At 43.4% G+C, this 16774-nt stretch overlaps 1 protein-coding gene across 3 annotated transcripts in view; it reads right to left on the bottom strand.

Annotated features, from left to right (window-relative positions):
- Positions 1–16774, bottom strand: part of LRP8 (LDL receptor related protein 8) — a 168826-nt gene that overhangs the window by 79931 nt on the left and 72121 nt on the right. The window contains exon 1 of one of the 3 annotated variants that reach the window (XM_030952996.1): positions 1490–1760. The exons of the other annotated variants lie outside the window; for them this stretch is intronic. Within the exon in view, the coding sequence (XP_030808856.1) occupies positions 1490–1505 (16 nt within the window). The 5' untranslated portion in view covers positions 1506–1760. Of the gene's footprint in view, positions 1–1489; positions 1761–16774 lie in introns of those variants that run through there. 3 annotated transcript variants of the gene reach the window in all.

Genomic DNA, 16774 nt, shown 5'->3' with positions numbered 1-16774 from the left:
AGCAGCTGTAAGGACACAGGCAACAGAACTAAGAATTTTAGATGTGTGACAAACTCAGAGACTGAAACCTGAGAACAAGGGAGGGGTGGGGAACACCAGAAGCTGCAGCCCCCATTAAAGCTGTGTAACACACCGTAGTATTTTATCCTTTCAGAACATTTTTCACTGGAAAGTCCCAAACACTTTACAGCCAGGACAGTCAGAGCCAGTTCTTCAGGAGGAAATCAATGGTGCCCTTGGTTTTATGCTTCCATCAGGAGGCAACTTCACCTGGCAAGAGCCAGGAGCATTCCGGCCAAATTCCTTCCTCCCCAGCTGTCCCATCTTCATGCAGACTGTAACAAAAAAACCCCACAACAAAACCCCCAAAGCCCTGCATTTTGGGGGCAGCACCTTAAACTGGATCCCTTGAGAGCAAGCAGTGGGGCAATGAGAATGACAGAAAGTGAAATAAACCACTCAGCTACCAGAGCATTAGCAGCCACTTAAGTTCTTATTTATGTCAGATATATGAAAAATTAAAAATGTATTATTAGGCTCCATATTCCTCCAGTAAGACTCTTGAAAGATCCCCGACAGGAGGTCTGGACCCTCAGGCAGTTTTGCAGATCTCCCACACAAATGAAAGCCAGCAGGGAAGTCCTGCTGTCCACAACTCACATGACTGGAAATTGCTGAAGTGTTCACACCCCTTATTTTCCCTCTCACAGTGACACTTTTTTATCAAGTGCTTGGCTACAAGAAGATTTGCTGATTAAGGTATCAAGCCCAACAGCTCAACTGCACAGAGCCAAAAGCAAGGCAACGTGAGCCCGACCACTTTATTCCACCTTTCTTTTTGCTAAGGTGAAGTCCTTCCTGCCAGATTCATAAAGTGCAGCTTGTAAGTAAAAATTCTCATTCTCCTGCCAGGTAAAATTACTGTTGGAAAATCTGTCTGACCAGGCAGGAGCCTCTGTTAGAGTATGAGAGTTTGCCAGTGGGACTCAGTGCAGCCACAATCACTTCAGACATTGATCATTCCACAGAAGATGAGGTGGGATAAAACCTCCCATTATCAGACCTTTCCTTGCCCAGCCAGGAGCAACTGATGAAATCCAAAAAAAGCTTATTTTGAAAAATCAAGAGAACCCTCTTCATGCCTGTGCATTAAAAACCCTCCCTGCTCATCAGCCATTCCCTAAAGGCTGCTCTGATTGTTTTGAGCTGGGAGAAAGCAGGATTTTTCCAGGACATGCTGTTTCACACCTTGGGAGGAAGATGCTGCACATGCACAAACCAAAGGCACTTTTAAGCCCCCTGGAAGTGGGGAGATCTGTGACTGGCCCTGCTTGTAAGCCAGTGGCAAGAACATGATCAACTTCAGTACCAATTAGAATTGATCCATCAACCTGGTAAGTAATGGTGAGATTTAACAGAATCAATTAAAATCTTCATTCTGAAAAAGAAATATTAAAAAGAGCATGGAAAGTTCTTCACCATCCCCTACCATGTGACAGCTGCATTCAACAGCCATTAAGGAGAAGTTGTGTGATCTGGTTCATCTCATCCATCCATCACCAACTGCTTGTCTCTCCAAAAGCAGAAAATGGGAATAAAAATACCCCAATCCCTCAGGAAGCCTAAAGAAGTAAAGAACCTCAAATTACTACTGTCAGAAATGATGTTGTTCTAATGACTCTGTCCTACAGTACTTGGCATTGGAAACTTCTATCCCAGTATCTTTTCTCAGTGGTATCACTTTTCCATTTGCTGTCTCTGTGCACATTTTTCCCGTTAGTTGCCTCTGGAAAAGGAAAGAGAATTGGTAAAGGAACACAGTGGGAACAGTCCACCTGCACTGGGGAGGGATGGGGGAATAACTGCACACTGGCTTTGATGGAGTTCACTTTTCCTTAGCTGTTATAGGCAAAAGAATAAGCAAAATAATGAAGTTAACCTCATTGCCAGGTCCTCAGGAGCTCAGTCCCAGGTCAGATAATCACTTAACATGTATCCTGGATATGCATGTGGCAATTATAATGGAATTAATTATTAATAAGTGCAGATGTCTAAAACCAACCACTATCACCCCAGAAAGCAAAAAAAACCAAAACCCCACCAACATTAAACATGGGGAAAATGCAGGCATGGAATTTAGATAGCAGCTGTTTCTCCAAAGGGCCATACATTTAACGGTCCTGACCCCTGGAACTACAGGCACTGGGCAGCAATTCCCTGCTGATGCCAGAGTCACTCCTGTGTCCTGCACAAGCAGCTGAGACACAGACTGACCATCCTCTGCCCTCAGCTCTCAGCTGGGAGAGGGCTGGGAGGGAGGAGCAGGCTGGCAGAATAATCATTAGAAAAGGGATGGGGCCTAGGCACAGAGAAACACCCACTTGCAAACTTCCTTTTTTGTGAAAGAATAAATGATTCAAGGATGTGAAGCTGCTAACAGACAATAGAGCAAAGCCACTTACAATATTTTAGTAAGAAAGCTCCTATTCCCTGCCTTGTGAAAAAAAGTTTTGTTTCTCATAGAGCTGACTCTATTCTTTCCCTTTTTTCTTCTCAGCTCTCGGTCTGTGGCAGTTCATTAAGAGATATGAACATTTCCCTTTGTTCCTGGGTCAGCCAGGTCCTGTCATACAATTCAATTGGCAGGTGAATTTTAAATGGGTCAGAACTGATAGTAAGCTCTTAAAATGAGAATAAGCTGATTGTCCCTGGAAATAGAAAAGAACAGAGGGGACTTTCAGAGTATCTGTGTCTCCAGATAACCTTTGTTATGTAATGGAGCTGCCTTACACTGATATTTTTTCCTCCCTGCTATGGAAGTAACTCTGTCAAGGCCTGCTGACACTGGAAGAGCTGTTTGTCAAGGAGAAACATGGCAAATGCCCATAAAGCCTGGGAGCACTGCAGAGAATCACAACCTCTGGGTCCTGCAGCCAAGTCAGACCCTCTCAGATTTGTCCTCCTGGCACAGGGGCTCCTCAGTGCCTAGCAGGAGGCACAGAAAGCAGGGCCAAGGCACAGAGCGAAGGCTACAACACTCCAAGTGCCCAAACCCAAAGGAGGGACTGCCAGCACTGACCTGTCCCCTAAGCAAAGATGAACTGGTTTGCTGGCAGTCTCCTGAAGACTAAATGTGGCTCTCCCCTAAAGCCAGATGCACTATGTACAAGGGGACAAAGTTACTTTGGAGACAGATGAATTTATAAATAGTCGCTAAGAAGCTTTCAGGCTTATGCAAGTTTCATGTGAAAACATCAAGTCCTTTGCTAACTCAATTCAACCACAGGCTCATGACTGAGATCAAGCCCTCACTGTCCTCTCCATAAGCTGTCCAAGGCCAACTGAAGTCCAGTCACTAATATTTAAAACATAACTTTTGATGGCTACTGGCTGCTTGGAGACCACTGTTCAATATTATTTCCTTTCAGGAAATCCTCACTGATCAAAAGCCAAGCGAGAAGCCAAAAACCTCCTGCTTCCCCAAGTCCTGCTGTGCCTCCAAACACAGCCTGAAGAGCTTTCCTAAGGGGTTAATCTGAATTTATATAAACTCAAATGGAGAACAAATCTGGTCTCTTCTGTGTTTTAGCTGCAGTGAAACAAGAAGCAAAGCATACAGCCATAAGACCCCTGCTGTGACTCTTGCAGTCAAAGACCATTTTTATCTGGACCAGCATTTCTGCTTTTGAGATCAGAATGGTTAACAAGTTTTAAATAGCAGAGCAAGAGAAAATCTACAATTATTCCAGCTTCAGGCCTGTCCTTAGAGGTTTGATATTATCTAAAAACTAATAAAACCATTCACAAGAAACACATGTAACAAAATTACAATTTGGAATAGCTTTTTCATAGTCAGCAATAGGAGACTACTTAAATTTGATTTATATGAACACAAAATTATAAGCCTGCAGTGATATTTCCACCCCTTTCCAATCACCACCTTGAAAATCATGTATTGTTTTCTGCTCTATTTGAATTAATTCTTAAAGCAAGAGGTTTATATCAGTTTTTATTAGTTGTTTTCATTGCTATTTCTTAGTGTGATTTTACTGTACAACTTGCCACGCTGCAGAGGCTTTACTCATGCAGCAAAGAGGTTGCCAGGATGGAGCTTTAGATTATAGCTTAGTCCTTTTATTAGCCAAAATTTCTGTGATCATCTTTTATAAAGTCAATAAAATATTTTATAACCATGAAAGAGACGGGAAAAAAAAGAAACAAAAAATGAAAACCACCCTTTAACCTTCCAAGGGCACAGCAGAGCCCAAAATGGTGGAGTCACCATTCCTGGATGTGTTTAACAAAGCCTGGATGTGGCACTCAGTGCCATGGCTTAGCTGTGGTGTCAGGGAATGGGTTGGACTCGATGATCTTGAAGGTCTCTTCCAACTTTGTGATTCTGTGATTCTGTAAATCTGTGACATGTGGGATGCATCCCATTCATCCAAGCCCCCATTCTGTGGCTGCCTTGCCCCATGGTTTTCCTCCTTTGCTGGATCCCAGGCACCCCCAGGAAGAAGCCTCAGCAGAGTAGGACAAGCTTGTGAACACACACACAGCAGCCCACAGCCCCTGCTCCTCTGCAGCAGTGTGCTGCCAGCTCCAAAGGAAGCTGGGAGAGGAGGAGAAGAAAAGGAGTCACACCAGTCTCCTCATTCCTCCCACACCATCCCTGGACAGGGCTCATGTGTAACCTGCGGGACAGAAAATCCTCTCTCTGCAGGGACAAACCTCCTCCGGAGCAGCCACATCCCAGAGGTCTCCAAGCTGTTCCTCTGCCAGCAGCCACAGCCACTCTGGGCAGCCCCCACATGCCAACCAACGGCTCTGTGGTGCTGCACAGAAACCTTATTCCCACAGAGGGGCAGGAGAGCTGCCATCCCCACACCGTGGGGCTCTCCAGGCTCTCTTGTGACAAGGCAGTAAGTCAAGAGCATGGTATCACACCCACACAGTGACAGCGCTCTCTCCCTGCCCCCAGGGCACCTATATATCAAGCCCCACTTCCAGGATGCCTCTGTCTGTAATTTTGCAGATTTAAAAGGTCAGAATTTTACCTGCATTTACTTTAATTCCATTCATACATTATTAAAACCTTTCAGGGATCACCCTCTTGCTCCAGGCCCTCCCACAGTGCTGGGCAGCCAGGGCATGCAAGCCAGGGAATTATCTATTCCATGTCAAGGACAACAGGTCAAAGTCAGATACAGAAGAGAAAGATGCTAAATAAAGCCATGTCTCAATATTTCTAATTTAGTTCTAAAATAACTGGTGTTGCTTAAATATGTGTGCATTACACAACACTGGACTCTCTCATTTGAACACATACAGTCCTTCATCCAAAAGGATGATGCTCTACAAACCTTTCCACATGAAATCTAAGGAGCAAGCAAAAAAAAGAAACCAAGCTAATCTACCTGCACAAGAAAATTCAGCTGCTTCTAATCTATTTATGAGAGGACAAAGCACCAAACAACCTATGAATATAGAATAACACCACACTCCTCTGAAAATCTGAGAAAATATCAATCCCAAATAGTCAGTCCTTTTTCTTTCTTCATCTGTATGTGCTGGACAGCAAACACCTGCTGTAGCTTTAGATCCTCTTACCAGTAGGAAGGAATATTGATTTTTGTCCAGGGGAAAAGATGAGAAAAACAGAGGCACATAAACAATGTTTAACAGCATTTCCTAAAGCAATTTATTTTTTAAAGACTTCCTTTGAAGATTAGCAACTAGTTCATTCCTGGTAAGTCTGAAAGCTATAATTCAAAACACGGCAGAAAGCAGCATGGCAAATCAGATGCTGAGTTTAAGCAAAACAAACAGAAAAGATTACTCTTTCCAGACAATGTCTTATCCAAATGTGGGCACTGTTTATAATGCTCAAGGTACCTGTTACTGCTTATTAATTCAAAGACTGAGTGGACACAAGTGCAATCTTACCAAAGGATGCATAAGAAATGCTCTGTGGGAGCTTCCCTGCTATCCCACAGCTCCCACACCTTGCAACACCCTCCCAACCACTTCTACAATGCCATGCTCTGAAGAATGGAAACCTAGGCTCCTCCTGGAGCTCTCCAAACTCCCTCAAAGACCTGCACCCAACACAAGGCAGGACTGAGCAGGCAGGAACCTCAGTGTTCCTTACATGCCATGAGAAGCTTTGCTGAGGTCTCAAAGGCAGAGAACATTCATTATGGTTTGAACAGCACAGGTGAACCCAAGGGGGACACAACTTTTCCAGAGCTCGCTTCCCCAAAGAGCTGCCCTGAGCCTCAGCCCATGGCAGCAGCTATTCCAGAGCCAAGGAACCAGATTGCACTGGAAACCTGGAAGCCCAGGGAGCAGGGGCAGTGCTTCTTCTTGCCTTGCTCCTGTCAGTGGATGCTCCTGGTCCAGCTCTGAGGGCAAGGACTGCCAAGCCCAGCTGCAGCTGTGGGCAGTGCTGTGTGAAAACAGGGAATGTCTGAAGGCAGTTTCAGACCATGGGTTCCATTTTGAACCCCCTGACATCCATTTGAAATTGCAGATGGAAATCCTGCTTCTTAGTAAGTAAAGTCTTCCTGACAATAAAACAGGATCTGGGAAGCATCTGGCTGCCTTCCCCTACCCTGATCTCATGGGAACAGTAGCTACCACTCAATAACCTGACCTTTCAACTGGGCTGTGCTTGAATTACTCTGGTAGGCTCATTCTTTCATCCCATCTCCTGCCTTCAGTTCATCTTAATTTATTGCCAATTTCCATAACGTGCTCCTTTGGTGACCTGTGTATAAACAACAGTTGCTTCTATAAATCAACTTTTTTTTTTCATTTGGTTCAAATGTACTTGCCTGGCATCTGCATAACACTTTGGACTCAAAATCTTTCACTTCAGAGATCCCAGATTTTATCCTAATTTTCTATTTCCTTTTTATTTGCCTTGTAACATTTGCAAGAATGAGTTAGGAAACAAATTAAATCATTGAGTTACAATGCTGCTTGTGTTACCACACTTAGAATAAACAGACTTTATCATCACAACATGCTGAGCCACCCTAATAGCTGCCAGGATATCATAAACTCACCACACTGCAGTATCACACATCCATTCCTAAAGGTATTGCTGAGATTTCTCCAGAGCCTGAAAACTCCAAATACACTTTATTTTTTAACACCCATAAGAGGTCCTTGTCCTGGAAACACTTCCTGTGATCAGTTAATACCAATGGCAAAGCCAAACAGGTTTAATCCACTTCTAAGAACATTCTCAGCTGTTCAACACATTCATTGAAAACATTTTCTGAACTGCTGCTGCTAACCCACAGGGCCCTGGGAGCAATGGAGGGACACTGCCAGCAGTGGCTGTGGCACTGAAATCAGGATGTTTGGACTTCCATGTTCTGCCAAGTACTAATATCAGTTACAAGTTCTTGTACTCTTACAAGAGATCATGTTCACTGGTCTGTGCTTGTAAACCAGCAAATTGGTCATTAGTGCAGCACCAAAGCCACATTCATATCTGTGCTCTAGACAAGGACAGCACAGCATCTCACACCAAAGCAATACAAACATTCCCCAGTGCAACAACAACCAAAAAGAAAAATCCCACAGTGAAATTCTGGGTGAGCGTGCAGATTGGGCTGCAGCATGAAGCACATTGAAACTCTGTGTGGTTTACTTCCTTTCCAATAGGTAGAAAGTTTTTCATCTTAATTATTCAAAAGAAAGTAATAAATAAGGACTGTTTGCTCAGTGGTGCTGCTCCTTGGCACCTGAAAAAGGCTAAACAAATTTACTCCCAGTGAATCTCCACCCTGTAAATCTTACTAACATCCAAATAATCTCTAGAGCTTCCTCATGGGGGGAAGTGGAGGGGCAGACACTGATCTCTCCTCTCTGGTGCCCAGGGACAGGACCTGGGGGAACGACACAAAGCTGTGTCAGGAGAGGTTTAGGTTGGGTATCAGGAAAGGTTCTTCCCCCAGAGGGTGGTGGGGCACTGACCAGGCTCCCCAGGGGATGGGCACAGCCCCAAGGCTGCCAGAGCTCCAGGAGCATTTGGACAGTGCTTGTGCTCCCAGGCACAGGGTGGGATTCTTGGGGTGTCTGTGCAGAGCTGGACTGATGATCCTTGTGAGTCCCTTCTAACCCAGGATATTCTATGACTCTGGAGTGGCAGAAGTGTCAATTATCATGAATCTCACATTCTATAGGTCCAAGCAGCCCACAGAGTATGCAAAGCTGGCTCTGATCCCAACAACTTTAACTTAACCTCTCTTTTTGGTTCCCATCTTTCATCTGGCACATTAATACATACTTCACAGGCCTGATTTAAAAAAAAAATCTATTATTTCAAGTTTGCACAGTGCTTTGAAGATGAAAAGAGCTATGTTTTCTCACTAGCACAGCTTCAACCCAGAGATGTGGTTTATTTTTGCTCAGGAAATTTCTGCCATTAAGTTCTGTTTGAAGAATGTATTTATCAGAAGAAAAAATCTACTTTATATGAATAAAAAGTACTGTATTTAATAACATGTCTGAAAAAAAAGGAAAAAATAAAGAGGAAACATGGCACAAACAGGAAAAGATTTTGGACATTATATACTGGCATGATCAGAAAGCTGCATTGTCTGTCAAAGCACCCTGGAGATTCAGGAGATCCCTGGTGTGACCCTACGTGCCCATGACACAAAGCAAAGCAAGCAATTGTACTGCATCCAAACTCTGAGGGTCCTCAGCTTCAAGAACAGCCTCTTGCTGAGTTCTGCTCACTTCATACTTCTGACAATAACACAGAATAGACCATTCCCTCTGAAGTCAGCACCTCACCTACTGGTGCCAATGGAGATTTGCTGTCTGCATGAGCAGCTCCTGCTCCACTTCACCCAAGCTGTGTCAGGATGTAGTGCCACAATAAAGCTCATGTTGCAGAGCACGACCAAAAGGAAAATCGTCTGTGCTTCCCTGAGTTCTTGCTGGTCAGAGGGGTATGAAAACTGGGACCTAAAGCAAGAAGCCCACATGGATCTAGACTTGCCTCTTGTTTCCCAATCCTGCTGCACAAACTGCCATGTTTATGCTACTTTCACAAAATAGCAAATCATGTGATTTCCCCCTCCCTTGTTTCTCTCGAAGAGGAGGGTTGTTGCTTTTGTTTTTTTTTGTTCAGTTTGTTGTAGCTGCTGGCATGTGCGAGGAGAGCAGCATCCCAGTTACAATAGTTCTGGAAGCTGGATTCATTGTGTTGTGACGGGTTGCTCAGGGCTCGCTCCACGTTTTTCCATTTCCTTGGCAGAGCTGCAGGCAGTGCAGTGTCAGAAGACAAATTACAGAGGCATTTACCCAGTTCTGGGGCTTCTGGGCTGCTATTCAGCCTTGACCGAACTGGCAATGATGGACTGAGTGCGCTCCGCTGCTTGTGGGACAATTTTCTTGGCACTGCAAAAAGACTTTTCATCATATCTTTGGACAAATGCACTGTGTTAAACATACCCAAGTATTTTAGGCCACAACCCTCGTTGATGTAAACCAGTGTAGCTTTACAGAAATCTGCACAGCTGTTTACATTCAGTCCTTTAACGGCAGATCAGTTTGAGAATAGGGACTTTAAAACACACAGCACTGCAGGGTTTGTGTTTATTGCTGTATAAGCTTTAAAATCATCATCACAGAAGCTTCCAACACAATCATCAACCAACACCATTCATGCAAAAGCTTTGCCAGATTATAAACAATGAACACATGCATGATATGTGCTGTTACCAGGTGTATTTGTAAAACCCCCACAGCTCAGCAATGGCAGAAGTCACAGCAGGGTGAGTTTACCAGAGAAGCCAGTTTCATACCTGGTAACCTGACTTGCTCTCACATCCTCAGGGGGTTAAGGTCCTTCAGTGTTCTTGCCCCTAACACCGCTTCCTTTTTCCCCCCCAATGCATTTTTCCTCTACCTTAGCAGCCGTTTCAGCCTCTGACTTCAGCTGGGTAACTTTTCCTTTTAAGGCACCATTTCCTGGGCACCTGAGGCACAGGCAGGTACCTGCACATCTCATGGACACCAGCCTGGGCACTTCTCCCTGACAGTTCTCAGGCCTTGTGCTCCATTTCAAGTCCCAGAGAGGTTCACTGATTTATCAGCCAAAGAGCTCAAGCTTGTTAATGGACTTGCAGCTTTGTAGGAAGACCTTTAAAGCAAAAAGGAATCTCTTTTTCGTGCTTACATCAAATATGTGAGAAATGAGACAGTAAAAACAAAGCCTTGAAATCTTCCCCTTTTCACAGATCTCTGGTTTTGAATTTCCTGCACTATCAAAGCAGTGCCACATCCAAGGCTACAAGGAGATACCAAGTGTCAGCACAGGGATTTAACTCACTCTCAAAATTCCATGGAGCTGTGGAATAACTCCCAGCAGAGAATGTCATTTTAGGATCCAGCTCTTTTACCCCTAAAACTGTTCAGAAGGAAAGAGAACATCAACCACAGCTCTTCTCTCGGAGAAGAGTGGCTTCCTACTTCTCTGCTGCTGTGGAGTCTCCCCTGATTCAGGAAGTCCTGCTTAGGCTGGTTGAAAAAAGGAAAATTCCAAGCAAAATTCACTAGTCTCCAGAAGAAAAGAGGAAGAAAATACGTGAACTTCAGTCTAGATGTCAGAGTCTCTTCCAAGACTAAGAAAAAAACACTTTTGAGAAGCCGCTGTGCTTCTAGGACAGTAACAAGGTACCTGGTGCAGCTCTGAATGCCACTCTAAGAAGAGTTTGGGTGAGAAACAAAGAAAAGCACATTTGAGGAGATGTAATGGATCAAATCCCCTCTGGCAGGTACACTTCTACAAATGCACGATGAGCTGTGCTCCCCTGTAGCAGTCCTGTGCTCATACCCATGTCAAGAAATCCCATCAGGCATGCAGCCCTGATGCAAGCCAAGTATATTCTCTCAAATATGCAGCACTCCATCATCACTTCAAAGCCCTTCCCAATATGCTGTAAGGTTCTGGAAAATACTCCTTGAACAGGTTAATTCATTAAATGCCTGGAATAGTTTAACCTGTGGTTTTGCTTTAATGATTATTGTAGGAGTTACAGCATTGGTAAGCAATACACAATTTAAGGAAAAAATAGATGGTCTAAATCTATGTTAAACTATGTTTCTCCACCAAACCTAAGAGAATTCTGCTTCCTTCCACCACCACTTTGATGGATGGTGGTATTATATAATATGGATACTATGGAGAAGGAGAAACCTTGCATGAGCAGAATACAGCAGTGCCTTAAGGGGTCCCAAAAGCAGCTATGTCTGGGGGTGAAGGGGAAGAGCTGGCCTTGGAAACAACAGCCAAGACAGGTTCCATGAGGGAATCACCCAGCCAGGGATTCCAAAAAAGGATAATGGCCACTGGATGCATCTTCCCAGCTGCCTCCCTTACACAGAAGGCTGAAAATTAGCAAAGTCTGGATTATCTTTAAAGCCCTCAGCAATAGCAATGTAAAAATTACTCTGGTAGGCTCACAACAAATATTGATCACCAATAAATCTATTAGGCTCTTAGATCCCAGGAGTATTAGCATACACACATTAGAAAGAAGGACTAAGAAAAACATTTCCTGATTTTGTTGTTCACAGCGACATTTCTATTTCTCTGGGCAGAACTAAGACAAAAGATCAGGCAATGCAAACATGCCAGTTATTCTTTTTGCCATTCTTTCTCCTAATAATATATAGTGTCACTTTGCACCTAAGTGAACCCTAGAAATGTCATGAAGTCTTTCTTGCAGGAAATGTTAAAATAAACTCTAAGCCACAGAATTTAGGAATGAAGTGCCAAAGATCAAAAGTTAGAGAATGACACTTCTGACTCAGAGCTGAGAAAACAGTTCCTGAGACTTCAGCAAGTCCAGGGAGACATCAACAGAGTAACATTTCAGGGATGCTTTCTGAGATAACTGAAGGAAAACAATTACAGAGGCACCGAGCCTCTACCTGAGCAAGTCTAACATCTGGGGAAAGAAAGAAGCAAGATGAAAAAATGAAAGAAGCAAGATGAAAAAATTATCCTAGGAACGTGTATTTCTAGGAGTGACAACTAGAAACTGCCATGGGAATGATGCTGTTTACTGTCTCAAACACCTCATTTTCACACACAAGATTTTGCTTCTGCACAAACTTTTCCCTGTGCCAGAGATCTCCCAGTTTTTCAGGGACCATTGTCTCTGCCATGAGCCAGAGACCATCATTTCTGTGTCACACTAATAATATCTAGAGCCAGCCAGCCTCACCCCTGAGACTGTGTGCACATAACCCAGGTTCAGAGTCTCCTTTTCTTAGCAGAGTCTACTTTCCTTCAGGCAAATCCTTCACCATCTTGTCTCTGACTCCTGCCATGTGCAAATGTCAAAGGGTCACACACAGAACAGTGAAATGGAAACAAATGGGGACAGAAACACCTCCTAGCCAGAGCAATGCTGCCTGCAGACTCAGTCTCAAACCAAAGGAGGTCTTGCCATCCTTCAGCATAGAGAAATAAGCAGTGTGCAAACACAATGGTAATAGAGATCCTGAGATGCAAAAGGTTGTTAATGACTGGCTTTCACTGGGATCCTGATGAGGCTTTGCCTGCAGTGCTCATCTTGCTTGGAATAGTGTTGGAATATTTTCCTGATACAGAGAAAGAAGAGGTGAGTCTAGATTCACTCTGTCTCAGAAAACACAGATTGTTCTCTTCCAATTCAAAGAGGTGGCAGTGACAAATATTCTAGGAGCTATTCAGGGACTTAAAAGAACAGCTAAGCTTCTATACTCCAATATATCCCTCTCTCTAAAAAGATTCTGTAGGGCCCCATGCCATTTGTGTATTTGTTTTCCACACTTTTGAACTGATATATCAAGTGATTTAAATGATGTGCATAAAAGGGCCCAGAAAAACTTCCTTTAGCAACCATAGCTTCAAGAGTTTTGAGGACTAATTCCAGAAGTAGTGAAGAAGCCACGATGCTGTTGCTGTTTGTGCTGGGTCAGTCATACTTTTGAGACTGAACTTCTCAACTTCAAAACTCAGCATAGCTTTTCCTCCCCGTCACCAAAAGAGTCTTGTTTGAAATAAAGGAAACCATTTCCAGATCCACATGAAAATAACACCTCACGTTGCTCCAGCTGGCAGACACAGCAGCTGCCCAAAGGTACCAACATTGAGTGTGAGTGCTCAGGGCTCTTCACTGACACTTCAGCCCATCTTTTATTCCATATTTGTTGCAGAGCAGGCGTTCCCATGCCAGGGGTCATCATGCAGCACTGGCACATGCCTTGGCAACACCAGTGACACACTTGCATCCTTGAATCCTGGAAGTCTCCAAAAAGACACAAATGTGGCCAGTCTCTGGTATTTGCACCATTCTGGAATAACAAGGAAACCTGTCCATCCTCAAAACCCTTGTAGAAATCCCAGACATGGAAAAGCAGCAGCACTGCAAACAGAGGGACATGGAGTGGCTACCCAGGGTGACTTTACCCCCCATGCTGCTGGCTCTGGGTAACGTGAGCAGGTCTGTGAAAGAGTCTCTGAAAGTTTAAGAGCAGTCAGGCTGAGAGCAGCTGTAGAGAAGAACAGAACAAGGTCTATTTCTCAGGAAGATCAGCCTCCTGTACAGGAAGGACAGGGTGCCCAGCGTGCCAGACATGTTCCTTGCCAAAAGAAGCAATAGAAAGCTTTAGTCAATCTGGCAGTTCCACAAGCACAAACTGACTCAGAGCTAACAGTGGGTTACAAAGAATTACTTTTCTGTTTGGGTTAACCCACCCTCCCCTAACAACACTCAAAAGCTCACTCTTCAAGAAGCGAGTTTTGGGACCACCTGATAATTATCAGCAGAGACAACAACAGTTAAAATAACAACCAAGTACAATTAGGAAGAGGTGAGCATTTTGGTTATAAGCTCTGCATTTCTCCCCCCAGAAATAGTATGTTTTCCACACAGAGAAACAAGTGTTCTGGTTATGGCATGCATTAAGCAACCTGGGTGGGAAAAAAAAATAATCAGAGCATGGAAATCAAAAAGCAAGTTAAACAAAAGCAAAGAATTTTCAACATCCTGACACAGGAGGAAATATTTAGAAGTTTCATTAGCACTGACCACTGTACATTAGGCCTGCTATTTCCCAAGGGCCCTGACATTTTGAATGCTGTAAGAACACAGAAATATCAGCTCTTGCAGAAAGAGCTGTTGTTAAAATCTAAACCCCACTCTGAAATACAAAGACTATTTGCACAGCATTAAAATAATAGCTGGAACTGTCTGTTCAGGCTCAGTGAGTGCAGAGGTACTCAGAGGCAGCACATGAACCTGCCAAGTGATGCTGCAGAGATTTTTGCAAGCATTGCCTTGCACCTACAGCTGAGAGCACTGACAGGAGCTGAATTGCATCAGTTCCATGGCAGTCACTACTCATGGATGTGCTTCTCCAGCTGCCTTCAGAAAGTCATCTCTGCAACACAGCTGGACACTTTTGATCAACGAAAACATCTCCTGAAAATCCCATGCACAACAATTCCTTCCAGTCCCCTTCCATAAGGTCTCCTACAGGGAAAACAAAGCACCCTGCAAGGCACAGCAAGTCATGGCTGGTCTGCAGGCAGGGCAGGAACTCAAAGCTGCTGCTTCCAGACTTGGAGAGGAAAGATCTCAATGTCTTTTTTGCTACATAAAGAAATAATTGCACACAATTTTGCTGGTGCAAGCACAAGGCCACAAGGGAATTTTTCTAGGCCAGAGAGCTCTCCACGTCGTGGGGGATCCAGTCATTACTCCTGTCAGTCTTTAGGATGCAGAGATCAAGAAACCAGCTTTATCACTCCACTCTTTGATGAGCTTAGGTATGGTGGCCTCTGGAAGTAATGACCACCATCTGTGTCCAGAGATCACTGGAAAGGATCACTGACTTCAGAGCCTGTGTCAACATATACCAGGTGAGAATTTGACTCTGCCTAATGGTAAAACAAAGTGCAGAGCTTCTGCTCCTGAGCCTGTGAGACAGAGATTTATGCACCTCGGCTCTCATGACATTGCCAGTGGACCTAATGAGCTGAATTTGTTCTTAAAAACAACTAAATTCCCCCTGAAAAGCAACATGTAACATTTATCATAGAGGGAAGGGATGAGATGCAACCACACACCTCTGCCCAGAGAGCACCAGTGACAGTTGTAGAACCATGTGTTTAACTCAATACATAAAACATCAGCAACATTTTGTACAAAATTCACACCTTGGCCATATGCAGATCCAAAGCAGGTGGACAAAACCTGCATGGAACTGATACTGCTTTGCAACTTTAAATGTTTTGTGAAAGCAGTATGTATAAATCCACCCTGCACTTAGCAATCAGTCACAGAGCTCTCTTAAACTTTGAGATATTTGGGGTCGTCCCCCTCAGAGACATTTCAGCTATCTGTTGTCTCTTTTGACTTGAGAATAAGTGTGAAATTGGAAATTTTATCTCCAAACCCACAAGCTTTGCCAGATCCATTGCTGCTGGGAGCATGCTCTGCTTCCTCATACTTGCTCAACAAAGATAATGTATGATACCTACTTACTGCTAAATATTATGGAGTATATACACTACAAAATAACTTCCTATGTGTTTTAAATTATGCACTGAATTCAAGCAAAGACATGCAAAGCCTTTCTGCTACTCCATTAAAATAGAATACCTTTTTCTCCCCAAGTACAGCAGCTGTACTGCAGTGGCAACCACACCTGTTAAAATACAGAATGCTTATTTATAGAGCTCATTTAGGCAAATAATCATCATTTTTCAGACAGAATTCACAAAGACACCAGGTTCAGAAATTTATCACAGCTAGGAAGGGACAGTGTTTATTTACACTAGAGCCCCCTAGAGATTTACAATTTCTCTCAGAGAACCAGAACCATTAGAAACCATCACCATGGAGTCTTTCCCTCTTGATCATGGGTTACTTAGAAGTGAGGGAAGAAACAAGCCTGTCAGAGGCAACAGCAGGTATTAAAGATACACCCAATCTGATGTGCAAAATATTTCAATTGCTGCTTAGAGAGGTTGGTGGTTTTCAGCCCCACTGACTGCCAGAAAGTCCTCACAAGACATTCTGAAACCAAAGGTAGTTCTTTCTGGTCCAAAAATTATTTTGCCCATGAATGAACATCCTCTGCCTCTTTATTTTCAAGATCAGACCAATTTATACCTGCTACAAAGAAATGAACAAAATTCAAATCTATATTTCAGCTTTTAAATCACTTAGATCCAAACTAAACTGCAAGGTACATTCATCAAATGGTTAAAACACATGCCTAGGTCTTGTCCCTGTACATTTAGTGCCATAATTTTGATTTTTTGAGTGCATGTTTTTGTCATTTATAAAAACAATTAAAATGCTATAAACTGCTAACTTTTGCTTTCTTATTCACACTGTAGTAAAAATATAAAAAAAATTCTTTTTTTACCATCTTAACATATTAATGCTTTACAATGGTCATATCACATTAAGGCCAAGAGAATTAATTAAAGGGCAATAGAATACTAGTGTCAAAAGCTAATACACAAATCTGCATTTTTGCACTTCTGCACAGTACAGTGTGATTAATTTGACCAGGCTTGGTAACAGCAGCACCCTTTGGCCCAAAGTGTGAGATATGGTACAATGACTCCCTCAGGAGAAGGCTGAAGGCAAACCTCAGAGCTGGCGTTCACAAACACTCACGTACAATTGTGTCTTAGCATTTCATTATTCTGAGCTGACCTGAAAACATTTGTGACCACAGA

This window comes from Camarhynchus parvulus, chromosome 8 (genome assembly GCF_901933205.1).
Source record: "Camarhynchus parvulus chromosome 8, STF_HiC, whole genome shotgun sequence".
NCBI classification, from domain to species: domain Eukaryota; kingdom Metazoa; phylum Chordata; class Aves; order Passeriformes; family Thraupidae; genus Camarhynchus; species Camarhynchus parvulus.
This window is presented reverse-complemented; position numbering and strand designations above follow the sequence as displayed.